A 14,904-nucleotide genomic window follows, 5' to 3' on the forward strand; every position below is an offset into this window, starting at 1 on the left:
GGTTAGAAACTCATATTTACTTAAAATGTTGCTTTTATTTATCTCTAGAAATAGTATCCTCAGTCCAGATGCATTATTCCTTCTACATTAGACTACAGACAACTATTGAACAAACTAAATTCTATTGCAATTGTCATTCTATTTTTCACCATGTAAGAAATTTTACTGCTAATTTTGAATTACTGGAATTTCAAGGCGAAATCAGCCTGTTGTTTTCACATGTCATTTTTCTGGGTTTTCTACTGTGAGCATAAAGGCAAAGAAACAGAATTTCTTTCTGCTATTCCACCAGCATTATTATACTTGTGTTGCATCATAGTTGCTTAAGGTATCATATAAGACTAAATGCAGTTTTAGCCAAGAAAAAATGAACTTAATGCTATGTGTTGTTGTCATTCATTGAAGCTGCAGAGCAGTGACACTGAGAGCTTGTTGTCAACTCCTCCTTGCTTTTAAACAGGGCCAGTCACATTTTCCTCAGAGTGTAGCAAGCACTTTCATCGACTGTATCACAACACAAGGGACTGCTCAACGCCAACCTGTAAGTAGCAAAGTACCTTTTAATGATAGCTGTGATACTTGTTTGAAGGCAACACACTTTTCCTCTTGAGTGTTTGGTGTCCTGGTCCTTCTTTAACAGTTGCTCTTTAGCACAACGTTACAAAACATACCCAGGGTCTTTTAATATATTAAGACTTTCTGTTAATGCACTTGCTGTCAGATGAAAATCATGAAGTTCCTTCAAAGTGATGTTGAAATAAATGAAATTAAAACTACACTGAGAAGAATCAGTAGGGCATGCTTATGCAGAGGGCAGATGTTAAACCATTTTCTCCTTCCTGCTCTCTTTAGCTTTACTTGTGCAAGATAAAATCTGAACCATTCTTTACCTTCTATTAATGCTTAATAGTAGGGTTTTATCTTTGGGGTTTAGTGTATTTCAGCTTGTGAGTATAATGTTCTGTTATATGCCCATTATTAAATAACATAAAATCATTTCATTCATCATTCTGTTATTGATCCTTTCAGTTCTCATCAAACAACCTTCCTCTCTGAGACTGCAGAAGCTTTGCTTTAATACAGCCTGAATATAATTTTGCCAGAGACATTGGAAAATAGAAGTGTTCTTGGATAAAATGGAAAAAAAGCAAACAAAAACCCAAAATGGAAAATCCTTAAATAGAAGTTACTTCAGCATTCTCTAGTGCAACGGACAATTCAATTAAAGTCAGTGGAAAATAATGTTTTAATTAGAATATAATGTTTTAATTAGAAAAGGTGAATTTCATTTGGGATGTGTAAGCACAATCTGTGGACAAAGTTTGGTGCTTTGCAAGCTTTTCAGGATTTAATGTGAAAGAACAATGGCACTTTCTGACTGCATCACTTAGAAGCACTGTTTGTGAGCAGCTGAGATGCTCTCTCACCATAACTCTGAGCTCCTCAGCACCTCAGAGGGTTTAGTGTTTGAAAGGGGATGGAGCAGCCCTCATCTCCTTTTGCCTTTACACTTCTCAGAAGCTGGAAGTAGGAATCCATGGCTGATCCTCAAAAGATATACATACAGCTTCCTAAGTGGACAGAGGAGTAGGCAATGCATATTTCTATTACATGCTGCGCAACAAAAATACCATGTTGCATATTGTATGCCTTGATACATGGATCCAGAAGATGTGGATATTGTTTGGAGACTTTTTATAGTATTTCCTGAGTGTTTCACTTTATTTCTAAAGAAACACAGTAATGTTATTTTTCTTCTAATTAAATAGTATTTCTTAAAGTTAAAAACAAGACTGTGATTTTTGAACAGTGTGAAGAACTTATTTTTCAGTTCAACTATCAAAGCAAAATGTAAAATAAAAAGGGTGATTTAATCCACAGCAGAGTTTTTGTTCCCCCTTGTGTCAACCAAACCCAAAGCAGACAATGAGTTACATTCACCTGAAATGTTGTTTTAAAAAAGAGAGCTAAATCTTCAAATTTGTCTCCACCTTATCCATCACTCAAGCTGATCATAGCCAAGATCTTTCCCTGTGTCTTTAGAGGGGTTTGATATTTTCTTTCAGGGACACCTTAGTCATCACAAAATGTCTGAGGATGAGTTATTTCCTCTCCTTCTGGCACACACAAACATTTTCTGAGGAACTGAAACCCAGATAGCAATCATTTTCTTGCTGTTTGGCACAATTTATATATAGTTTTATTAAAATACTTATCAAGCAAGAAAATAAATTAGCACCTATGTATTTCTTGTTAGCAAATTTCAGAAAGGATGGCAGTGACTCAGGGTCCACTTGAACCAAGTGGTCATTTGAACCAAGGACACATGACAGAGGGATTGGAAGTGGGAGGTTAGTATCTTTGGTCTGATGATTAGGAGAGGTACTTAAACATGAAAAATATGGAGTTAAATCAATATTAATACTAAATGGAATAATAAAATGTTTGAAACAGCCTAACTTCCGTCTATGTTATAGTCTGATAGAATAGCCTCCCAGTTAATGAGTTAAATTCCTGCTATTCCACATCCCAGTAGGAAACTACCTGGTAGAAATTCAATTCCTGCCATCACTTGTACTTTTCCTCTAGAGCACTGATTATGCTAAGGTACAATCTAATATTGCATCTTGCACACATAATTTCATGAATTTCCATCAGATAACAGTTTCACTGTGTAGAGCATCTGAAATTCAAGTACAAACTTTGCATTTCATTTTATGCAGTTTTTTGAGGGTATCTGGCAACAGAGATTCATTATTACCATGGGTAATTTTGTTTTATAGATTACAAAAGGTGTGCAAGATTGCTAACAAGATTAGCAATGAGCCCTTTGTGTACACAGTCCTAGGATGTTTGCTATGTAAGTATAACTTTCCCCACTCATTTTCTTATTTGTTGAATGGTCTAGGGGTTTACTTCACACGTGTACCTTGTAATCAGGTGTGCATACAGAAATGTGGTGTTATCAGAATGTATCAACATGCAGATTTGGCATTGCAGAACTGACTTGCTACTCCTGGAAATACATAGAATCAAAAATACCTCTGTCAGGCCCCACTATAATTTCCTACAGGTCACTTATGGCACTGCAGTCCATAATAATGCACTTGGTGGCCTCTTATTGTTCAAAATTTCAAGGAGTCTGCTTGGTGAAAAAAAAAAATGCCCAAGGACATCATCAGCACATTTATTTCAGGCCGTTCTGCAGAGGACTTTGCAATTAATCCATGGAAGAAACAGTTTGTCTTGGTTTCAGGTCTGCCAATGCAATCTTCATAGATAACCTGTCACTTCATTAATTTCTGGGACCCCTTTTCATTCCCATATTGTCTTCTGAGAATTTCTAAAAAGTTAATAACCACTTCATGGTGATGGAAGGAAATTGAACATAAAGACATGGAGAGCTAAAGGTTTCACTAAACAGTCTGGGGAAGAAAACAGTCTATTCTTGTTTATGAATAGCATGTCAAATGTGTTAATTAAACAGCATTGTCACTGATAAAAGTAACATCTCCAAGTGAGCTGTTTTCTCCTGTTGTTTGAATATTAATAAGGTGATTATACTTTCAAAGGTTAATTTGAAAATACACTCTCTAGTTGTTATTATTTACTAAAATTTATGAAATCAGTGAATTTATTTAAATTTCTTTAAAGATGGTTTCCTTTCACCACCTCCTCCTGACAAATACTGCAAGCTTGGAGCTTGGGGGAGTTTTGTATGTCACTTCTTCCTGCATCAAGACTTCAATTCATACTAATCAAGAATAAGAAAAGAAGAGTAGGATATGAGTCAGTGTTAGCTGATTTGATTTCTCAGTGGAGGTGGGATTCATTTTGGTGGCTGTGCTTTAAAGAATATGGCAAAATTTCAGTTCTGAGAAGAAATGACATAATTTCTTTCTCTTCCTCTCTTCTTAACTAGTTTCAGTCTCTTTGGCCTCTCAATTTCCAGGTGTTGCAGATGGTTTTGAATATAACAAGGACAATGAACCAGAGACTGACAAGGCATCTCATTACTTTGCCTGTATCTCTTTTTCATGACTCAAGGCAGGAATCCTTTTTTGAATGCCTTATTAAAAAATAAATAAATTTTTTTAGGGGGGTACTTAAATTGCTGTTTGTTCTTTAGTGTTATCTTTTAAATCTTAGCTTTCTCAAACATCCCACCACGCTCTTACTTTCTGCAGTTTTACCTTTTTAGTCTCTGTTTTTCCTTTATGTGTATCCATTTCTACCTCTGGATTCATGTATCAGGGCTTTCAGATAAATTTCTGGTGTTCCAAATCCTTTTTTCTTTCTCTTCCAAGAGAATGAGTCAAAGATCTGCCTACATATCCATGGTACAGAAGCATCTATCTCATCCTATTTCCATCTTTAAAACACAAAAGGATCAAAAGTTGCTATGATTTCCAAAGCCAGGTGTTTTAATTTGCCTGCCAAAAATACACTCAAAGACATGAAAAATAGGGAAGGAAGGTTTTAAATGGTAAGCATTGCTAGCAGCTCGTGTGCACTGCACTCACTTAAAGTTGTATCTAGGCTGGCTTTCTCTCTACTTTGTTAAAAATAGAGAAAAAATTATAGGAAAAAGTAGAGCCATGATCTGAGTGCTTCCCAGCTGTCTCTGTGCTCCCTCACCCCTTTCCTCTACTCAGTACAGTGGATAGTTTCCATTATAAATAAGGCATCCTCATATCTTCATGTTTACTGATCCACTTATTCTTGGAATGGAAACATTTTCTTGAGAAGGGTGAAGAGTGGCAGGAGTCGCTCTCTCTTCCCTGTTAATAGGGAGTGCAACAAAGGAGTTACATACATTCATCCCTCAGTAACATTGCATTTCAAACATGATTCTCTGGTAGCTTCTACTACACCTTTTGACACAAGGGATCTGATCTACTAATGTAGATAGGATATGGCCATAGATCCTGTTGCCTGTAAGAAAATTTGCCTTCACTTTAACATCTGACAGAGTCTTGGAGATTCTTGGTTGCCTTGAAGAAGGAAGCTCTTTCACTTGAAGAGCTAACAGCTATTTTTAAGCCTTTTCCCGCCAGCACTAGAATAGGCTGCCTTTTCCTCATTAAAAAAGAGCTGCAGTGCTATTATGCAAATATTTTCCTTCCTCGTCTGTAAATATCCGGGTATACAGGGAACATGTGGTCTTTTCCTCTTCGAAAGGAACTTTTTCTTGGGGAAAGCCAATCATCCGTGCGTGGGATGTGGTCGCTCAGACCTTGGAGGGATGTTTCAGCACCATGGAGAGGCGCCACGCCCCGGGCAGCCGCTGGGGTAGCTCCGGGGCCGGGATACCGGGCACACGCTGCCCTCACAGCTCTTAGAGGTTTGGGAGGGTTTGTTTTCATTTCCTGAGTCAGATCCCTGCAAATGGAAGTAAAGCATTTGATGAAAACCCGGAATGTAGAGCTGCACGTGACCAGGTGCAGGGGACACTTACTGCAAGGTGCAGCAGCGCAGGCCACTGTGTGTTAAACCTCTTGGCATTGACGCTGAGGATTTGCCAAGGCAAAACCCATTAGTGTTCACAGGAGGGCAAGACCTACTGGCATTTGAAGTTAATCTTATGATTTATGCAATCCGCAGGAAAATGTGGTTTATGAACAGAATTTTACTAAGCGGTCTGCTTCTCTGGTTTGAAACTAGTTATAAAATGGCATGTCCTTTTCTCTTGCAGACTTTCTACCAAGGAGAGAATTCTGATTAGCCAAGAAAGTGCCTTGAAATCTTCAAAAATGGAGAAGACATCTTTTATCTTTTTGATTTACAACATTTTGTTACTAGATGCATTTTATTTTCATATATTTGTCCGACATTCCATATTTGTGTGAAACATTATTTTATTTTGTAAATTTGTTGCCTATAGTTCAGACAAGCCAATTATTTAAATACATTGTATATGGAGAATACTAATGATATACTGATTAAATGTTATAACCATATGCAGGGAGTTGGTAAAATTTTGCTGTTTCTCTTGTTCCGTTGTATTTACATCGTTCTGCTCAGGCTCTTACTCTCATTATTTGCACTAACTTGAAATGCAGAAGTCTGTGTAACTGAAATCTGAATAAGCTGTAAGTGGGGAAGTTTTACTTGCCATGGAAGATATTTTATATTATGAAGCTTTGTTAATATATACATATATATTATTGTGCATCAGAAGAAATTTGCTCAGAAATGCACCTTGCTTTCAGGAACATTTGTATGACTATTCTGGATTTTCATCAGTTACATTTGTACCGGCACTTATGGAAAGAGTTGCAAATAATGTAAATATAAAGACTGGAAAACTGCAATGCAGTTTTGGTGGAATAAAGAACATAAAAAAACCTATTTTACAGGAGGGGTTATTTAAATATATAGGTCACTTATAAATACACTAATATATATATATATTTAATCTACTGGTGGACTTGAAATAATCTTCCTCTAAGAACTTCAAACTTTTGGGTTTACTATTTTACAGCATTTGATTTTCATGGGGTAAATTTTATTCAGCCATTTATTCTTCAGCTAAATAAGGTGCAAACAAAAATGCAACATGTACCTAGTGTGAACAGAAAACATCTGCAAGTATGTAAAGGGGGTAATAAAAAAGTCTAACAGAAGAAAAAACATGTTTTAAAGTATAATACCATAAATTCAAGGGGCATAATGACTGAATTTGGCTGGTGATACATCAGTCTTAAATATTTGGGAAGACTCCAAGGCACAACTGCCACATATTATTTATTTAAAATCAAATTCTACTGGTCACATTTGTTATCCATTTGCTATCTCATATCTTTTATTACAAGCTCATGTGATTGCTTTACAAAGAACCTAGTATCCAGTGAGGGTTTTATGGTCAGACCCAGAATAATTGACAACACACATGGATTACTATGCTCAAATCACAATTTTTGAGATTAATTGACCATTCAAGCTAATCCCTTCAGATAAAATATTATCTCTATCCTCTCCCTCACTGTGGGCTTCATGAGTTGCCTTAGCTTCTATGCCCAACACTTTTCCCTCTACAGAATAGCAGGAAAACTTTGCCCTGGGATTCCTCATCAAATAGCAAAGAGCTGCCTTGTTGTCCAATGGGGCTTTTGTCCTTTTCAATATGTTCAGTGTATTACCACACCAAAGCTGAGAAGTGTCCTCTGATGCTCTAAGCAGTGCAACCCACAACTTTCAGAAGTACTTACCCCATCTGTAGTCCCAGCTAGAAGGTTTTCCTGTGCTCTTTGTATTTGTCATTAACTGGATTGGTTTTCAAACTTTCTGCAATCATGTTATTTTGCTAAGAGCAAAGTTTTCAAGACTCCCTCTAATCCATGTTGAAAGCAATATTCACACTGAAAATCCCAGTGGTTTGAATGGTTAGAAGGATATTTTTGTAGCTCTGTGAGTAACATACTTCATAGAAGGATTATTGGCCAAAACACTTCAGCAGAGGAGAAAGGATAAGGCTCAGAACAGGCAATCAGGCTCCAAGAAAAGCATTTGCATTTGTCTTTAGTCCCGTATTGATATTTCCACTCTGGTTTGCTAGCTTCTTGGCCTAAAAAAAAAGTTTCTCCTATCTTTCCTCAAGGGCCTGACAAGAATTCAAGTATTTGTGGTTTCTTTTTCTGAAAGTTCTGAAAGTTACTTTTTGCGATATTTAAATTCCAATGAGAAGACCTATTTTGGGTTATTTAATAAAATTTTTGAGCTCAAATCTAATGTGCTAAATCAAGAGCTTTGCCTTTGTAAAAATAAAGAAATCTTCTTTCTATTGAGTAGAAAAGTGATTAAGTCCCTATCTTAGAGGAGATTCACAGATGTTACAAAGATGCAAAGCAGAGATTAGTGTGACAAGCTAAAATATTTATGAGGGAACAAAAATCATGAAAAGATTAAAAGGATAAAACCCCATAGTTCTTCGTGAAGAATCAAATAGTTTAGATTTATTATTTTTTTCTGGAAACAAATTATTCTTTGAGACATTAGTGGCATGGCTTCCTTCTTTCTGCTTGACCCCTTTCTGATGCTCAGTATACTCTAAATAGCTGGAAATAAAACCAACTTTTCTGAACCACCCCTCTACACATTTGTTTGTCACTATAGTCCATCATAGTTTTCAGATGCAGGGATTCTAAAGTCAGCAGCATAAAAATCACAAAGTAGCATAATATAGTCACTTTCCTGTTTAACCTGAAACAAAGGCTGTAGTCCTTCTAAGATGTGTTAATGCTACATTTTAGGAATCAAGTCTAGAGAAGGATTTTTGGAAACACAGTAAAGAACCAAATGCCATAGATGCAGAGAGGACATGATACTCAAGTAAACTGCAGTTTTGTCACATTTTCACATGATTGTTTTCTCTTCTAGATTTTCTTTCATTTTTTCACGCAATTTAATCAAAAAATATTTTGGCCTCATAAATACTTCTGATTTGTCTTTTTCCATTACCGTGTTATCCTTGCATGCTCAAATTTTTTGTCTAATTTCTGTCCTGGTGGAGAACATTGGATAGGGACAGAGCCAGCATCTACAGTAGTGGCTCATCCCAATTTTTCACTATGCTAAACTGTTCACCTTTTTCAAACAACTTCATTGCTTTAGACTTCTGAATTTCTAGAGAAAACTACTGTCAGAAAATACAGTTGTTGGTCTGGAATATTGCAGAGAGAAGGCCGACTGCATAAGGCCAACAGAAATTTAACTTGGATCTGTGTGAATGGGTACTGCAAACCAAAGTTCAATTTTCTGTCCTTATTGCCAAAAGCATCTTAATATTTTATCACAACACTGTAAAAGGTTTTCTTGTCTGTGCTATGGGTGCTATTCAAACACAGGACAGAGACCCTATTCTCATCTCAGAGAGGTTAAAGCCATAGAGTAAAACAGTGTGAGGAAAGCCTACACAAAAACAATGAACTTTTGATGATTGGTGAAGTGGAAAATGACTCCATTGTCAGCTGTCTAAATGCATCACTTGGAGATTTGACAGCAGACAGCAAGACAGCCAAGCAGAGTTTTATAAAGAAACTCTTCCTGTGATGAGGGCTCTCATTGTAGAGGGGCTTTCCTAAGAAAATTAAAATAACTCAATGATACACATAGGAGCCCAACATTTCCCACATAGGAAATAAGTGATGGTACGAACACCTTGCAATTGTCAAAAACTGAAATTTTAACATGGAATGAGACATTAATTTTAAAAAGAAAAATATACCATGGAAGACACCAAAAATGAAAATAAGAAAAATGTGGAAAAAATTAACTGTCAGATTCACCTTGGACACGTGCACTGGTCACTTGCCTATTGTGAGGACCAGCAAATGTGTCAGGAGAGTAACTGAGATGTAAAACAATAAAATGGATATATATTAAGATCTTATATGAAAGATGACTATGCTTGTTTTCAGATGCAGGAGGAAGTGAGTGAAGTTGGGACATTAAATAGATGAAGATGCCTGAGAAAGTAGCTGCCTGAAATATGCCCCACTGCTCTCACCATCCCATTGTCAGGGGCTGCCTGCACTGGACCTGAGCTGGGAAAGGCAGCTATGGAGAAGCAAAGGAAAGGTACAAATAAAAGGAGTGAGGGTAGGCAGCACTTACTGCTCTGGCATATGGGTTTGAATTCCTTAGGCTAATATTTGCTGCTGGTCTACCCTTAATTTCATTCCTTCTCCATTAACCATAAAATGGCTGAACTTTCCACCCCATCTTACCTCCTCACTATCTCTACACATATGAAAGCCTTATCCTCTGCTCACAGACATGTATTAAAAAAAAATAAAAATCAAATATAAGCTCTTATCATTAAAAGTCCACCAAAGAAAGAACACAGTGCAAATAATTTGTGAAGCTTTCATGTAGCTTCATTGTAAGATGATAATTCTTAAATATTTTGACAAAATTATACCATTTGGTAGCATGGTTTTTGCTTTTAGACCCAAGGATGGGTAGTTTTTTCAACCATACCAGCATCATTTTACTGTCCATGTAGACTGTTATTAATGAAATGACACTGCACAATGTAATGAGTATATTTACTTTAGTTTTGGTGCTCATTTATCACTCCTGTAATTCTATGGAAGTGCAGTAATTCTGCCCCATGCTTCAGTAGTTGATTCATTTACTTATTTGAGTATCAGAAAATATTTGTGCCTTCCTATTAAAGACATTTCTTCTAAAAAGAATAGTCTTGTCATTGGAATTGCTGTCCATTTTTGCATTGAATATGGTAATTTTTGCATTTTATATATGAAGCAACAAGTTCAAGGAATAATTACTAACTCGTTTACTACAAACTAAGCTATTCAATTTCAAATATTCACTGATGGGCATGCACTTCTACTTATGAAGCACATTTTGCAGTAGTCTTCTGTTGTCTGAAGTATTAAGTCCATTTATGCTGTTTGCCTCCCTTAGAACTCATTGTCTAAATAGTATATAAATTAAATATTTCCAATTTGTGCAACTGATATTTCTTTTCTAGTAACATTCACTTTAGTTACAGCTGAACAATGAATTTGTGTGTTCATGGAAATATTTCTCTTCCATATCTCAGAAAATGTTAACTTGAAGCCCATCATTATATCTGTACCTAAAATGTAAAATGACTTTTCTCATATGCATTGGCTCATGATTACGCAGGTCAAATTTATTGTTTTCATTGTTTCCCTGTCACCCAGTATCTTAAGGTCTGGTAGGAATATTTTACAGGTCAGCTTTTGTCTTTGGTACCCAAAGTGACTTCTTATCATCAAAAAAAATACTTAAAAATTATCCATTTTTGATTGTGCTTTGTTGGAGAGGGATATATTTTGTATTTGGTCATAAGAGAGGGCTAAGAGTGCAAACCAACTTCAGCCTTTCCATTCTTTTCTATTTTGAGCCCTGCTTCTCTCAGTAAATATACCCCTGCCTTACGATGTTCTCCCTTCTTCAACTAGAAGCTATGAGGATCTACTTAATTCATACATTCCTGAATGCCACTTTGAGTGCATTTGTCTTGCACTTGTATGGAAATGCTGCTTTTTGTGCCTCTAAACTTCTGTGATCTTGAGCTATTTAGGGCTTTAAATGGGAATAATTTCTGCTAATATGATCTGCACATCCTTACTGCCTTACCCATACCGTGTCAATCACTAACTCCTTGGTGTAATTCACTGTGTGAAAAGTCTGTATGAAGATGTACTCTATAGGAGTTGACTATGGACAAACTTCAGGATGATGTTTTGAAGGTATAAGTACCTGAATAATTTCACTGTCAGATTCTGAGAGAGTCTTATAATGGCAGTTTTTAGCATTTTTTTTTTAGAGGACTCCATTACATTTATTAAATTACATTAATTAAAAAGATTATAAGATGCCTTTGTCTAATAGGTTAACTCTTTCCCATTCATATACCCCAAAGAAAAGCAATAACTAACACTGATGATATCAGAAACTGAATTTTTCAAGATGGGGGGAAATGTTACCTGCTCCTGAGGAGTTTCTTCATCCTTTCCATGCCCTGAATAAAACTTGTACCTCTTTTACATGAATGGTAAAGCCTTCAGGGCACCTTAACCAGGCTCATGGTTTATTTACAGGTGATAACCAGAGACAAAGTATGAAAAGGCTGCTTCTGAACACTAGAGGTTTGAATATGCCTGTCACACACAGACCCAGGATACACAGCCGACTGACAGAGAGACATCAATCACCAGCCTTTATTTTGTTCTCACTTTTGTTGGAATGTGTTGGAATGTATTCTTAAGTTGTTCTGGGGCTCAATTGCTCTTGGTGAGACTGGATTTTGTCAGTTTATGGAATTATATTGCATTTTCCCAAATGAAATAAGTGTGTCCATGGTACTGCTTGAATTCTTGCAGTTAATCCATACAGAATCTCATGGCTAAAGGCTTATACCAAACTAAGCATCAGAGTTCTGAGGAAGCTGCCTTGTTCTCCACTCTCTGATATCCTCAGGCCACGATGGATAGCAGTTCCTCAAGCCCAATGTAAATCTAAAGGAGAGTGTCAGAGTCACTGTCACCGCTTTGCTTAAAGAAGGCTTTGGATTGAGATTTTTTTTCTAGTAATTTTTCATTAAGACTTGATGGCATCAATAACAGAGACAATTTGAGAGAATTCTTCTTCCAGTTTTCCACATTGTATAATGACAAGAAACACTGATCAGGTCACACTGTATCTTTTCATCACAATACTAACTTTTGGAGAAGCAGCAAAAAACATGGAGTCTTAGTGGCACAATACAAAGCAGCACATTTCAGGTATTCAGCTTTTAGTTTATTAGACTAGAACTGAACTAGAATCTTGTCAGATTCAAAGAGATCCTGGAGACCCCACAGTACAGTGAAGACTAACGTGCTTTGCAAGAGAAGTAATCTTTGTTTTCATGTGTATAAATTATTATTGGAAAGAATAGAGATGAATTCCAGACTGGCTTATGTTTGAAAGGAAGGAATGATTGTTAGAACTCCCAAAATTATATTATATGCCTTTAAATTTGTAAACAGAAATGAAATAGATACCAATGGAAAAACTCCTCTGAGTAAGTCAGCGGGGAGGAAAGAAACCTATGAAAAAATGGTCATGGAAATGACAATAACTTCTGGAAATAATAGAATACAAAATCTTAATAGAAGCTATTCTAGAGGGAGAAATATAATGCAAATTACACTTCACAAAAAAGGGAGTTCAAGATAACATGAATGAGTGACATAATGTATCATGAAGTTTGCAAATAGAAAATTTAGATTGTGCTTATCTTTCCCCTAATAAAAAGAAAAAAATGAAAAAAAACCCAAAAAAAATCCAACCAAAACAAAACAAAGAGAAATAAGCAACACTAAGAGCTTTCAGAGTTCAAATGGGAACTGTCAGAAACCTGCTGTTGCAGGTGTAGGCTTAGAAACATGAATCCTCTTTTGGTGAATAAAACACAATCTTCTGGTTTGCTTTAATTTTACTTTTTCATCATAAAATAGTGAACTATGTTATTAATTAACATTAGTAATACATGTGATGGGAGGACAGGGAAGAGCAGAGAAAGAGGTATATGATGCTTTCAGAGGACTTTCTAGTGGGAGTGCATATTCCAAGGCTTCTTTCCAGTTGGTGCTCTGCCCAGAATAGAAAACCCTAAACCAGAACCACATTATGTGAAGCTGCTTCAATAAATCTGGCTTAAACAAGTGTTTAAGTTTATTAAGACTTCACTGCCTAAAAGCTGCTTGGAATTATTGCTACAGCTGGGTTATAACATTCTCACACAGGTCCAGTACTCTTTCCTCCATGGAAATCTCATAACTTATGTCTACTTCATCATGATGATTGATAGCTTTGAGCCAAAGGAGGCACATGTACGATAATATTTTTGTCAAGTGGAATTTTTATTTTTAAATTAACTTAAGGTCTAATAATAACTGGCAACATGATATTTGCAAAATATCTCAAAGAAGATGAAATCTAGTCCAAACTTCCACTAGAAGAAGCTGTCTGTACAGTAAATCTGTCATTCCTAAATAGAATTCCTGTCACTTGTTAACTAAAGTAATGCAAGGGTAAGAAAAAGTCTTGGAGGTGACCTTGAGACTTGACTTGCACTCTATAAGATTTAGCACTCCTCTTCACTGATAAAAGTTAGATAAATTTGTTTTATGTTTTGACATCTAATCATATGGAAGAGGGGAACTGGAGAATAGGAAGAAAATGTTGAGACTTGCCTGGGTACAGCAAAACTGATAACAGCACAGGTTTTAACGAAGATATTCTGATCACACAGGTCTTGGAACGTGTGTTCTGGTTTTAAGAGTCATGGTGTTTCTGTGGCTGTAGCCTTTGCTACGAATCATATACTCTACCTTTTCTACCACCTCCCAGAGCAAACTTGAGTATGTAAATAAGCAGAGAAGTGCAGTTTGTTTTAACAGGCTGAGAGTCTGGAGAAACAGATTAGAAGTGGGAGGAGAGCATGTCTATTCACTTCACTGCCTCGCAGTCTATGAGATCCTAACTGACAATGACTATATCGGGAGCCCAACGTGAAATAAAGACTCTGCTCAGATTTTTTCCCCCAAACTGTAGACATGTTTATCCATCTGAGTTTTACGTGCTTCATTGGGTGAATTCAATCAGCTTCTTTTTAAGAAGGCAGCATGAGCTCTTTTCTCATTTTAATAAAATTAATTGTTTCCTCAGTCTCACATATATTTTGTTTTCTGTGCTCTATATAATCTGAATTTTGTCTTTGTAGACAGATTGCAAACATCTGACAGGCTGATCTGAAATGAACTGCCAATGACAACTCATTATTAATTGGGAGAGTTGTTGAAAAGGGGCTCCATATCAACTAATGCTTTTAAAGTTTATTAAATATTTTCTATTTATGATTTGGAACTATGAAGTTATTGCTGGTAACTGTCATGTTAAGTAATCACAAAAATATAATCATATGGATTATTTGATGTCCAGACTGATTTATAAGACAGGCCTGCTTTAATATTGCATTAATATTAGCAAAACTAAGGCTATGCATGTAGAAATATGGAATACAGACCACAAATACAGAATGAAGAATTACCTCCTGAAAACCCTGGGAAGAGTTCTAGGTTCATATTAGGTGTGCTAAGAAGTTTTTTACTGAGAGAAAATGATATGTTGCATCACAGTGTTTAACTTATCATTTTTACCTCCATTATCTGTAGTTTATCTGTACAGCTTCAAGATACGTAGATTTGTTGCATAAGTGGAGAGAGAGCAGGGAGAGAATATAAATGTCTGGGAGCTGGAAAGTATACGTTAGAGTGACAGAATTAAAGGGCTCAGTCTGCCTAGTTGATTTTTAAAGGCTACCAAGTAATGAATAGATTTCCATGTTTAATTACTTTCCCA

At 36.2% G+C, this 14,904-nt stretch overlaps 1 protein-coding gene across 1 annotated transcript in view; it reads left to right on the top strand.

The window, feature by feature from the left end:
• Positions 1–6,268, top strand: part of ALKAL1 (ALK and LTK ligand 1) — a 36,369-nt gene extending 30,101 nt beyond the window's left edge. Inside the window, exons 3-5 of the mRNA XM_088062555.1 lie at positions 461–541; positions 2,784–2,860; positions 5,696–6,268. Coding sequence (XP_087918681.1) covers positions 461–541; positions 2,784–2,848 — 146 coding nt within the window. The 3' untranslated portion in view covers positions 2,849–2,860; positions 5,696–6,268. The remainder of the gene's footprint in view (positions 1–460; positions 542–2,783; positions 2,861–5,695) is intronic.
• Positions 6,269–14,904: the final 8,636 nt, after the last annotated feature.

The sequence above is a fragment of the Pseudopodoces humilis genome, chromosome 1, assembly GCF_049639895.1.
Source record: "Pseudopodoces humilis isolate 2021_Gansu_Grassland_sample_001 chromosome 1, ASM4963989v1, whole genome shotgun sequence".
Classification (NCBI taxonomy): domain Eukaryota; kingdom Metazoa; phylum Chordata; class Aves; order Passeriformes; family Paridae; genus Pseudopodoces; species Pseudopodoces humilis.